The 13,539-nt window shown below is 39.6% G+C and overlaps 2 protein-coding genes across 2 annotated transcripts in view; both read left to right on the top strand.

The window, feature by feature from the left end:
• Positions 1 to 549: 549 nt before the first annotated feature.
• LOC143571418 (uncharacterized) overlaps positions 550 to 13,539 on the top strand; it is a 37,595-nt gene continuing 24,605 nt past the window's right edge. Inside the window, exon 1 of the mRNA XM_077056849.1 lies at positions 550 to 602. The gene's annotated coding sequence lies outside the window, so the exon portion shown is untranslated. The remainder of the gene's footprint in view (positions 603 to 13,539) is intronic.
• Positions 1,278 to 2,796, top strand: LOC143571404 (uncharacterized). The gene has a single exon (XM_077056835.1). It carries the CDS (start codon positions 2,267 to 2,269, stop codon positions 2,570 to 2,572), a length of 306 nt encoding a protein of 101 aa, XP_076912950.1. The 5' UTR covers positions 1,278 to 2,266; the 3' UTR covers positions 2,573 to 2,796.

The following is a 13,539-nucleotide window of genomic DNA, read 5'->3' as shown; positions in this document are numbered from 1 at the left end:
TTTTTCATTAACCGGTTTGTTAACCGGTTTTGGATCTAAAACTTGTAACCGAAATACGAACCGGCGGTTTGTAAACCGGTCAAACCGGTTTTTAAAAAACCGGTTTTCGTAAAAACCGGTTTCCGGTTTAAACCGGCAAACCAGTTCCCCAACCGGTTTTTTTGACCATCTTTAGGTAGGGGGATCAAACCTCTCTACGACCAACTTATATGGGAGATATTAGGGATGACCCTGGCTTGCCAGGGTTCGAGTCATGATCTCACCCGGTTTTACCGGCTCCTCGCTGTCGTGCCGTTTGGCGGGCGTGGGGGTCGGGTTTTATCTGGTAAATCCCTCAATAGGTGGACCGCTAGGGGCTCCGTCCGTCCGGAGTAGTGGCCGGCTCGGGCTACCTTTAGCCAATGGGGGCCGCGTACGAGGTACCCGGCGTTACTTAGTTGGCCGTTCAAAAATAATAATAATAATAATAATAATAATAATAATAATAATAATAATATCCATGTATAAAATAATAATCTCCCACTCATTCATTGACGCGCACACAGAGAAAGAAAGAGATATCTTGATCCGTTGTCTTCGGCGCCATTTTCTTCTCCATTCCGGTACGGTCCTTCCTTCACATATTCTTCTTCTTATCTTCTACATTATTCTACTTGTGTTGTGTAGATCTGTGTTCTCTCTCGTTGATTTCATCTGATATTTTTAACCAATCAGATCTCAAATACCTCATTCAGACTCATCTCATTTTGCGATTCCATGAATGATTAGTTGATGATTGTTTAGATTTATGTGTTTATATTTGATTGATTGATCTATAGACGTTGATTTTTAACCTAATTAGATCTATAGGCATTACGATACCAATTGGTGAACTTTGATTCACTTTACCAGTATTTAGGATTAGGAGTTGGATTATTTTTATGCTTACATATTCCATTACTAAATGAACTTGTGGCTCACGGTTTAGAGAATGATTTTCCGCGATATAGCCTTCACAATTAGGTTTTAATCACTTAAAGTTAAGAGGATTAAGTGTGATTTTGTGGTAAGTTTTTTAGGTATTTGATGAGAAGGAATGGAATTGAGAAAGGAGTGTGATTATTATTATTATTATTATTATTATTATTTTATAAATGAAGGGAGACTTAAGAACAAGAAAGTGTATGGATTGATGTAACTTGTAAGTAAGCTTTGTTATTTGTTGATCTTTGCTTCATTAATATGTTTGCATATATAAGTATATGATGGTACACAAACATGTTCCTTTACAATGATGTTTAAGTGTAACGTCTTTACCTTGTTAAAAGTTATCATATTATTGTTAACCATCCACATCGAGCTAGTCGAGATCAATGTACTTTCTAGCTATAAATCCCATCTACTTTCACTTGTTTCAGAGTAGGCATGTGTTTTTAGGTTCAATATTGTTTCTTGTCTAGTTGCATTCTTGTTACCCTTACTTAATTACAACTTATTAATTGCTTTATATTTTATCATTATGTTAAAATTCAAAAATGACCTTAATCGGAGGCTTTGTGTTAAAGCGCAAACCTTCATTTATACAAACTTCTTTCAGTCTCCATTTATCTTATTGGGCTGGTAGATTGGACGGGTTGAGTAACAGGCCAAAATGGTTTTCGATTGAAACAAGTAAATTTTAATTTTTTAAGTACTTGTAATATGCACAATGTTCTTAATTTTGTATAAATAATGTTTATTTTGATTACGGAAACACATTGCTTTATTAAATATTAAATCTTTATATAAAAACAATTTAGGAGGTTGCATCATCGTGTGCACTTATAATAGACTTCGGGTGACTTTCAACTCATTCGACCCGTTCCCTTTTAGCTAGGTTTAACCCGTTGTCACTTTGACCCATTTGAGAATCTTGATAATACATAGTGGTGTAAACGAGCTGAACTCGAACTCAACTAGGCTCGAACTTGAGCTTGTTTTAACTTATGAGCCCCTCAAGCTCGATAAGTGAAGCTCAGGCCCGGGCTTTTTTATTAAATAAGCTTATTTTTAGGCTCGTGCTCACTTAAGCTTGGCTCGAGTCAAGCTTTTAGTGAGCTGATTTCCATTTGCTCACAACCGGTTTGGCTCGTTTACACCCTTAATACACAACCCAAACCAACCCATTCATAAGTAAATGGGCCAAAATCACATATATTTTTTTTCTAATGTATTTGTTCATTTTCCATTTCAGAATTGACAAAGAAGAGCCTGTTTTTTTACAAAGTAGGGCCCGTTTTCTAGCAGTATGGTTCTAGACGGTGTAATAACTTCACCTCACCGGAGGACACAAACCGTGTTTTCTTCATCTTCAGTTAAGAAGCAGCACACGAAAACCGAGGAATTGGGTAACTTTTCAACAGTTGTTAGGCGACACCGCTTTTTGTTAACCGCACTTGCACTACTTGCTTTCTTGTGCACCATTTATCTCTACTTTGCTGTAACCCTTGGTGAAGATGGCTCTTGTTTTGATTTGACCGGGAGTCAAAAGGCTTTATGTCATGCGCAACATGTAAAACAATCAGTTTCCCATGGAAAAATGAAAATTCTTTAGGGGTTGTGATATTTATCTAGGGTTCTTTCTAGGGCTCGATTTAAAAACGAAGGAAATTCTGTATCCTATATTGTGGTGGTTGTAAAATTAGTCTGGCATTGTATTATTTTTACATGTTTTTAATGGTTGTATGAAGATTGTGATAATATTGGGAGTGCAGTTTTGGTGTACTTGTAGTGATTGATTATTGAATTGATTGAATGATGGTTTAGTGTTGTAAGTTATATTCACAGTCATAATGTACACGGCCTTCTTTAGGTATTAAAGAAACACTAAGTGTCCCCGACAGATTAAGGATAATCTTAGGGTTAAGTAGATGTTTCCCACGAGGGTTAGGTCCGGCAAAGATGGTTATTCTTCTCAACCTGCAAAACAGACACCGTAAGCTCGTCACTGAGAAGGGGGGGGGGGGGGGTTCCTCCTTGTGACCACCATCCGGCGTGAGAATCAGACTAGGTTGCTCTGAATATAAGTGTATATAGAGAGAAATAGCTAGAGAGAAGATAATCCTACCGTTCCAGGGTGTTGGAATATTTATAGCCGAAGGTAGGTTTCCAAGCTGGTACGGCCAGCTGTATATAATATTACTTTTCCACCAACTATGGGCTACGTTCGTGCCATGATGGGAGTTGGTGGGTAGGCAGCGGCTAATAGTGACATTTTGTACTGGAGCGTGCTCCTCCTCGTACTATTGTCAGTGAGCTGTCACCCTATGATTGGTTCATGGGTTGCTTTTGTCAGATCTTGTCTATTTGTTCATACCTTGGTAGGTATAGTACAAAAGATCTTCTAGAAGCGTACGGACTGGCTCTTTTGGGCGGGAATATTCCCGCCCTGCTCATTCCTTCTTCAGGTGACATTACTGAAGTATAAGAGTTAGTGTCTTATACGTGTAGCCTTACTGTTAGTGCGGGTAGCCTTCCTTCTTGGCTTGTACCACAGCTGCGGGGACAGGCAGGGTACTGTACCAAGGGAGGCTTTCCTACGGGGACAGCTGGCTTACTGCGTGTAAGGTCTTCATCTCTCTGAGCATGGTGGGTCCTGCGGATCCAGTTGGTCTTTGCGTAGACGTATCTCTTCAAGGTGAGTCTTGTGGGTCCAACTGGGCTTTGCGGGAACCTACCTCTTCAAGTCCTCCCAGTCCATTGTTCTTCTCATGAATTGTTAATAAGTGAGGGGAACTTTTGGACTTTAAGCAAGGGGCTTTAAAAAGAGGTTTTCGTTTTTTAAGGTTCTCCGTGGGGATTCTTCCCGCAGTTTTCCTAATGTCACTTGCAGAAAATTCCCGACTTTTCTGCCTGATCTTTGGGTATGATGCGGGTAGGTGTGTAACCTCTTCGCAAGTCGGGAGTGTTGAGTTTCACTTGTGTAGATTCTCCACGAGGTTTTGGTAGTTTTAAACATAGTGATCAGTTATGTTAAACAACCAAATCCACCTTAAAGCTTCAAACAATCTAGTTCTCAACGTTCCCGCCATGCGGGGGTGTTATTTCTCTTTCCGCAAGCATGGCCCATAAGATCGATCTTCTTGGCTTCAATTCCCTGCAAGTGCTAAGTATGTGAAGGGTTTCGCCTTGACACTGTACCCGCACTTGTCTTATGGTTTCTTGCTTTCCAAGGTAAGGGGGTATATTCCCACTTATTTTTGAATCTTTTTGAAATTCGGAGGGTTGGTGAAAGGATAAGGACAGTCCAAACGGTTGAAAGGACGTTGGCGTCTTCTGACGGTTTCAGGATGTGCAGGAAGTTGTAACAGCATGTGGTCAATCTGAACGCTTTTTCAGGCGCGTGGGCGCGAGTTTCATGGCACGCGCCATTCTGACATCTGTTGCCAGCTTGCTTTATCCACACGTGTCGCCATGTCATTGCTCCTACGCTTTCTCTCATTCGCATTAAATTCATCGCATTCATTGCGATGAGTATATAAGGTGGAGAGGGTGTATTTCGTCCATTATCTTCACTTCACTCTTCTTTTTCTTTTAAGCGATTTCCGGCGAATTCTCATCTTTTCCGGCGAGCATTCTCCTGAAACCGCTTTCTTTCATCCTTAACATTAAAAAATGTCTTCTTCTTCTCCTCATGACCCAGAGGTTAACGTCGAAGAGTCCGACGTTTTCACCGAGAACCCGACGTCAACGTCCGATAAGGACGATAAGAGTACTGCTGGCGAGTGTCAGTGTACTCTTTCTCTCGATGTATACAATTACATCGTCAAGAAATTCATGCTAGAGCCCTATGAGCCGGAGTTGCCGGAGACCAACCAGACGGTATACGACGCCCCTAAGGGCAAGATAGGGGTTTACGCTTCGTTCTTCATATATGGGAATCTAAGATTCCCATTAACGAAGTTCGTATACTGTGTTTTGGAGAAACACGGTGTTCATTTGACAGAGGTGCACCCAATGGCAATTGCTAAAGTTCGCCATTTCGAATGGGTGTGCCGTATTTTGGATATCGAGCCTCGAGTCGACCGCCTGATGACCTTCTATACTTGGAGGTGCATCTAGGGTTGGTATACCCTGTCACTCGGATCAAGGGTTTGAAGATCTGTACTACTGAGCGTAGTCTTCGTTCTTGGAAGCATGAATTTTTCTATATTTCCGTTCGTGTCGTTCCCATTGTAATGACGTTCAAGAATGGGAGGGCACTTCCTAATCTTCCGGCTTCCAATTACCAGGAGACGGAGTGGTTCACCAAGATTTCCCAGATTCAGACTCCTGTTTATCGCTTCTCGGAATCTGGGATGGTCATGCTTGGGATGAGTCGCGTGTGGAAGGACGCCGGGTCTGGGACACCGCAAATACCCATCGTTCTTGAATACGGTTTAAACTATATTCCTTATGGTGCGCCCCGTCTTTTGTGTTGGTTTAGGGTTTTCCTTCTAACATTATCACTTTTATTTCAGAAGGGAACGACTTACAGTCGCTTTTGCACCCGCGGGAGACTGGTGGTCCAACGCGGTTGGGTACTCGTGATCTTGATGAGAACGAGTTACCCGTTTTGGAGAAAACTGCGGATAGGTTCGTAGAGGTCTACCCGCCAGGCCATGAGATTTTAAGCGCCACTCGGCCAGGTAATGAGTTCTTTAATCCTCGTCCTCTTCATGCTCACACTTCTGCTGGGATTCTTCTGATCTTGTCATCTTCTGATGAGGGATCCGCAGATGAGCCTTTTGTTGTAAGGAAAAAGAAGGCGGCTAGCGTGAAGGGCAAAACGAAGGTTGCTACCTTCGTTGACTTGGGGGATCAGTCTGATTCCGAGACTGAGAGTGAGGAGGCGGCGAGGAACCTTGGTGGTGGTGACGAGACCATTGTCTCAGAGGTTGAGACAACGACTGTCACTTCCGAGCCGCTAAGCATTGCGAAGGTAACTGGCGTGAAGAGGCCATTTTCATCGGGTCCATCTCCGCCTAACAGGACTTTCAAGATCAAGAAAACCAGTAAGTGTACTTTTTGTGTACCTTTTCCGCATCTCCTTCCGCCTTCGTTTTTGATATCTTAAGGTTTTTCTTTATGCAGAAGTAGACTTATCTGTTTTTGAGGAGAGTGGTGCGGGAGGAGTTGGTTCAGGACCCACGACGATAGGTTTGGTTAACCTATCCGAGGCGATGACCCAGGCGGCTGCGTCTGTTTCTGGTACTGGTTCTGTTGCTTTTACTGTTGAAGCAACTGTTCCGGTTATGACGTCGTCTGTCATGGCTGCTGTGCCGACGATGGCGTCCACTTTCGTTGCTGCGTTGAGCAGTTCAACTTCTTCGCCAGCCGTCAGTGCCATATTTACCATGTCATTCACCGGACCGGCGGTGACTTTTTCCATGAGCTCATCTGCAGCGACTGCAACGGTTATGAGTTCATCTCCAATGGTCTCTACCTCTGTGACTTCTACGGTGTCACATTCGGCGTCAACGACTACTTCGTCCTTGGCCAGTTCTTCAGGTATGTTTAGAGTTGGGACCTCTAGACTTACCTCTGTTGATGAGGCGGTCCGATCTTTGCCTCCTTCCCATCTCCTTGACCTCTTGGATGGATATCCTTTAGGTTCGGGTGATGGGTTTAGCGGCTATCGGCCTGTTATCGACCCTACAGGTGCGTGGGGTTACTTTGGCCTGTTATCCATCCTTAGTCATTTTTTCTTGACTGTTTTTTGTTGTTGCAGTTTCGGATTCCAATGAGGTTTATGCCCCAAGGTGGAATATCCGCCGAGGAACAACTCTCAGGACGGCTGCAGACTGCGTCGATTGGACGCGCCATGCCGCTCCAAGTGGTGCATTGGGGGAGGCAATGGTTAGTTACCAGGAAGACAGGTTGTCCACCGAGCTCCGAATTCTACTCGCCCAGATGCAGCCGCGTGTCGAATTACTTTGTCGTGAAAACGATAAGTTAAGGACTGCGCGTAGCTTGGAGGGGTCTCAGGTGCGATCGCTGAGGGAAGAAAACAAGAAGCTTGCCGCCACCGCTACTGAGAGAGAAAAAGCCTTCAAGGATCTTGAGGCCGAAATGCAAGCTAGGCATGAGGCCCGTTCCAAGGCTTCTCAAGTTGTTAATGAACAGCTTAGGTTGGCTAAGGAAACTACGCGTAATGCGACTGAAAGGGCCACAAAAGCTGAAGCTGTTGCTGAGCCTCTACGCACTGAGAATGAAGAACTGAAAGCTAAACTGGAGAAGCTTCAGCAGGCTCATGAGGCTTTGGCTTTGGAGGACGCCAAGAAGCTACAGGAGCTTTTGGATCAGAGGGGTGTGCTTGATCGCACTGAGCGCAAGCTTAAAGGCGTTGAGGAGGCTACTGCCAAGGAAGTGTTGCTTGCCAACTTAAATAAGAATGAGGCCGAACACGCACGCGATCAAGCTCAAGCTACCCTTCAAGAGGCTCTGTCCAATAAGCATTGGCTTCTACGAGAAGCGTTGCCGCAGGTACGCATAGCTCAATTATTCTTTGCTTTTTGCTTTTTATACTTAGAAAAGTTTTTTTTTTTTTTTGTAGGTTGTGCATCGGATTTTCGCGAACACATCCTATGATGATGCCATGAGCACAGCCCTCAACGCTTCTCATGAGGATGGAGAGAAAGTTAGTTTCTTACTTGGCCTAGGATTTGCAGAGAAAGGCATCTCGCCTTCCAGATTTCCTCTACACGATGTTGATACTGAGGCTGCCTATGACCAAGCTGTGAACCAGTATGTTGCTTTCTCTCATCCGGTCGTGGAAAAGGTGAGTGAAGTTGCTGCTGCTGATGACGGGCTAGCTGTTCTCAAAGCTTTCCTTGAACAGCCGCAGCCAACTGATGGTGCGGGTTCAAGTGGGTTTGGAGGGAGTGGTCCCGAAGCCTGAATTTTGAGATTCCTCCAAGCCGTTAGGATAGATTTGCACTTTTTGTTGGCGGGTAGATACCTAGCCATTTTGTAATGTTTGAACAGCTTTTATCGTGAATATAAATGTTTTGTTAATGCCTTGCCTTATAAACATTATATGTTTTGAATAAGTTAACTTTTCGACACGTGTCAGATAATAGGTTAATGTTCTGTTTCCTCTATCATGATTGTGCGGGTAGGACCGTCACTTTCACTTAGTAGGATGACCAAACTTCATCTATATCTGACCTGCGTGAAGGTTTTCCTTATCTTTTCCTTAGAAATTTTTACTGTTTATTTGTGTTTATGCGGGTTGTGTCGCTTTCCACACGCAACGACTTACTTCCTCCCTCACTTATTTATGCGATGAATACCGGCATATCAGTGTGGTCAGATCATAAGTATAAAGGTAAGGCTATCAGCATCAATGTGATAAGGAGAATCATTTCCATTAGAAGTGGCTCTAGGCCTGTTCGTTACAAGTTCGTTAAGTATTTGCTTAGTTATTTTTTTGTCTTCAAAGTAGGATGTACTAGTTATCAATTAAAAAAATTTAATGGTTATGAAAGGTTTTAGAATTTAGTTGGTTTTAAATTATAAGGATTATCCTAGGAGTCTAACAAGTGGCAAAACATTTTCACGTTTTTATTAGAGAGTATATATATATACAAATTTAAGATTATAGTATATGTAAACTAGAGAACGTGCGTTTCGGTCAAAAACAGAAAAGTAAATCATGTGCAATCAAAGATTACTTTTGGCTAACTTGAGCTAACGCACTACTAGAAAAGTGAAATATTTCTGACAAAATTTTCCAACAAATTACAGACAAACAAAGATTTCAACGAGTTAGCAACTAATTTCCCACAAAAAAATAAACTTAAAAAACCTAAATTTTCCTTCAATTTTCTGACGAAGTAGCGACAAATATATTTTTGTAGGTATTTTGTCGCTACAATTAAGTAGTTGCTGACGATTCACAGATAAATTTCCCACAAAATTTATTTTAGTTTTTAATTCATTTAATTTTTATTGTTAAATAACGTAACTTAATTATTTATTAAAGAGAAAAAAAATAAGTTTTTAAAGCTTTGTCGGAAAGTTGTAGGAAACTATCCGAATTTATGACAAATTGGCCACAAAACTAATTCTTAATTTTTTTAATTTTTTAATTTGTTTATTAGTTAAAGTAACTTATTTGTTTAATAACTTAAAAATATACTTTTTAAATGTTTTGTAAGAAATTTGTAGGGAATAATAGCATTTCCGACAAATTTCCCACAAAACTAACCTTTTGTTTTAAATTCATATAATTTATTTACAATTTAAAGTGACTTTTTATCTAATAAAGAAAAAACAAATGAGATTCGTCATAAGTTTATCAATAAAATCATTTTTAATTCGTTTAATTTATTTTTAATGAAGGAAACTTGTTTCTTTAATAAAAAAAAGTTTTTAGCTATGTTGGAATCATGTCAGTAATTGTTTATATTTCAGACAAATTTTTCACAAAACTAATTTTTATTTCTTAATTCAGTTCATTCATTTCGGCAAATTTCCCATAAAAATAACCTTTATATAATTCATTCGCTTATCCATTAATGTGAATGTGAATGTTTTAGAGTATGTACATGTGTATTTGTGTGTTATTGTGCGCGTATATGCATGTGTATGCATGTGAATGAGTCTATATTGTAGGTGGTACTATATGTATGTATCAATCTACATGCGCGTGTGTGCGCATATGCATATGTGTTAGTTTATGTGTGTGTGTAGTGGGGATAATGTATGTGTGGATGTGTTAGTATGTATGTTGGTATGATGCATGTATGAGTGCGTATTAGTATGTGTGTGTTGTGTGTTAAGACTGTATATTATTTACAGACGTATTATTGGCCTTTAAGATCTAATATATCACAATAAATGTTATATTGGGCTATTAAGGTAGCGTTTGGTATGTATAATTGTATGAATGAGAGGTGAAATTAAATGGATCATTACCATGGAATGAAAAAAAATGTGTTTGTTTGGTCAATAGAATGGAATCACCCATCACCATGTTCATTCCATTCCTCCTAAAACACCCCAAATTCATTCTATCCACCCCCTTGTTTTTTTTCATTACATCCATTTTTCACACAATATCACCTCCTCCACAACTAGCCATTGCCCTATTACCACCACCACCACCTCCATCGCCCCCTACCACCCACCACCGGCCACCACAATCACCTCTCTTCGCCGCCCACGACCAACACCACCACCACCACCAACCTACCACCTAACAACGCCACCCACCACCTCCACCACCACCCACCTCCGCCATCACCACCACCACCACCTCCTCCACCATCACCAACCACCCTCCACCACCCAACAAAGCTGCCCACCACTGCCACCACCAACCATCGCTCCCGGCAATCACCACCACCACCCGCTAACCTTCGGTTACCACTGCCACCCACTATCACCACCATCTGCCACCACCAACAATCGCTCCTGGATCCCGCCCATTGCCACCGCCACTCACTACCATTTTTGTTTTATTCTGGCATATTCTAGCTTACTAAAAAAATAAAACTAATAATGCATTTCATTCTCACATGGTAACCAAACATGTCAATGGAATGGTAATGATCTATTACATTCTCTCGCTCATTCCATTCCAACGTCCATTCTATTACCTCATACCAAACATACCCTAAGAGTTATCAACGCTTTCAATATGGTCCATAAGGAAAGTATAGTATGTTATTGTCTATTAAGATCTAATATAATTCATTACAATATGATACGACCTTTTAAGACCTAACATGACATTATAAAGGCAATATAGATCATTAAGAGCTATCAAGGCCTAATATAGTCCTTTGAGGCAAAAATGACATGTCCTCTGAGAGGTTTAGGTCTATCAGATCATGTCTAATCCTCTCATTCCAAGTTAATTTAGGTCGTCCTCTACCCCGCATCCCTTCTATATTAATGCTTTCTACGGATCTAGAGGATCCATAAACCTATTAAATTACCAAAAAGCACGTAATTAACATATTTATATTTGACATATCAATATTTTAAATATATATTATTTTAAGCAAAAATAGCATTTCACGGGCCATTAAGCATAATGGTTTTATAATTAAAATAACAAAAATGCTAATTAATTAATGACAATTGTTATTAATTTCATCTATACAAATGAAAAGTAAGTGTTTATTTTATCACGTGTCTAGCTACCTACCCCATGTAATCCAATTCAACGCACCCAATTAGGCGCCATATCTCCTTATTTCCCACTAACATTTTATGTCTGTGTGATCCAAAGTACAGCGCCTGCCCTAATTCTACTTGTAATCGAATCCCCATCCGTTGCTCAACTAATTCCCTCGACAGCCTCCACTAATTTTGTGATGTAACCAGGTGTGAATTTCGTTTAAAATTTACAATTAAACCTAATTTATTCTAACTTTGTTAATGTATTCATATAATATGATGTTTAGGATTTTAGGGGCTGTAATCTTTAGTCACACAGTATGCTCTTCTATAACAATTTGATGAACAAAAACCTATATCAATTATTATAAGGTAAAGTGTTAAAGTTCTTTTTTTCTTTTTTTTTTAACTGTTATCTCTTGTGGCTATTTGATAAAGTAGGATTTTTATCTCTTGTGACTCGTTAGTGGATTTGATTAGGTTAGCGTGTTGTTCGGAAACTACGCTTGGCTCGAGCTCGTGTAGTACTTTAAATGAGTTGTTTAAGTAATTTTTGAGTTATGTTAAATTTGGTATAATAATTTGAAGTAGGACAACTTTTATTTAAGGGAAATCGGTTTTGGCAACTCGAGGGGTGCAAACAAGCCTAGTTTCTCGCGAGCTACTCGAGATCGGCTCGTTAAAAAGTTCAATCGAGCCCGAGCTCGAGCGTAAAAGTAAGCTCGTTCAATAAACGAGCCCGGGCTTCACTTATCGAGCTCGAGCCGGCTCGCGAGACTAAACGAGTCTATCATTTATATAATTTTTTAAAATATATATTTAAGAATTTTTAATCAATATATACAATGTTATGAAAAAAATAGATAAAAATAACTATACAAAAATATGTATAAAAAATAATTATAATTATACAAAAAATAATAAATAAAAAGTAAACGAGCCGGGCTCGAGCTTGAAAATCTACTCACGAGCCGAGCTCAAGCTTTGAATATAAAGCTCAAAACTAGCCGAGCTCGAGTTCTGTGTAAGTTAAATTAATGAGTCGAGTTCGGGCTCGGCTCGGCTCGTTTGCACCCCTAAATTTCCGTGCAGTTGTTGTTGTACTTTGCTTTATGCTGTGAAGAAACGGTCTTTTATTATGGTTGATATAATTATATATATAAATGTCATGTTTATGTTTTTGTTATACCCATTTTAAACACCACATGTATATGTGTTTTAAAACACTTGCACATTAACAGAAGCTTACAACCAAGTCACAAAAAAACAAAGTTGTTATTTGACTTCAAAACGTTCTAGCACATGTTAGTTTAGAAGCCCATGGAGTGGTTGTTTAAAAGGTCCTTTTGTTAATTTCTAACATCTGTTGGATTTTGGTCATAGGTTGATAAAAATGTCATTGAATAGAGAATGGATATATACGATGAGAACCAACAGAGATGGTACTTTCAATCTGCAATTTAAACAAGTAGTCTCTTATTTCTTGTCTTTTGCAAAAAAATACGCAACAGATGATGAAGATGAAGATGAAGATGAAGACGGCGATGATGAAGGCGATGAGGATGAGGATGACGACGACGATTATGAATTGGTTTATTCTAATCAACATGACTTTAAATTATTTCCTATCATAGAGCTGCCAATCTTATTATATATCTAACCAATTTTTTCTATTAAATATAGGGTGTATACACTATGGCCGGTAGTCAAGGTAATCCTGGTGGTGGTCGTCGTGCTGGCACTCGTGGTGAAAAGGTACAATATAGGCATTATGTTTATTATTTTATTATTGTTTAAGAATTACACCATACTTTTTTTATCATATTGTTTATGCTTAGTTTTTCCCAGACTAGGAGGATCAGTTTTGGAAAGCATTGTTTGTATGTTGCATTACATAATTTGTTTAGGCATTGTTGTCGGGTTAGGATCGATTTAGAAATCATAGTTAAAATGCTTGTATGCATATGCATGTATGTAAATATGCGTTATTTGGAGTGTTGATCGGGTATGCTAAATGGGTTTTGTGTTATAGGTTTTTGGGTATGGGTGGCACAGGGTCGGCCATGTAATCGCTAGGTAATTGTGTTAGGTTAGTTGATTTTATAGTTTTTTTAGATAGTAGGAAATTTTTTGTTAACAAGTTCTTGTTTGATTTCCACATATTTGCTTTGGTATATTTTAGATTGACTCATTTGGACCTGGAGTTTTTTTGTTATAACTTGTTAACTTGTAGCTACTTTAAACACTCATTTTGACTCAAACCTATTTTGAGCATATGTGCATATGAGATTGTATGTAAATATATATCATATATTTGATTATGTATGTTTCAACAATTGTATAGGCTCAAGAAGTTGGACCCGAATTTGACAAAGAGCGCGAATGAGAGCTTAATTATAAGAACAATCGTTC

Source organism: Bidens hawaiensis, unplaced genomic scaffold (genome assembly GCF_021521415.1).
Source record: "Bidens hawaiensis isolate Kalapana, Puna unplaced genomic scaffold, B.hawaiensis_p1.1 tig00025375_1, whole genome shotgun sequence".
Lineage (NCBI taxonomy): Eukaryota > Viridiplantae > Streptophyta > Magnoliopsida > Asterales > Asteraceae > Bidens > Bidens hawaiensis.
The sequence above is the reverse complement of the archived record's forward strand: the minus strand, read 5'-3'. Positions and strand labels throughout refer to the sequence as shown.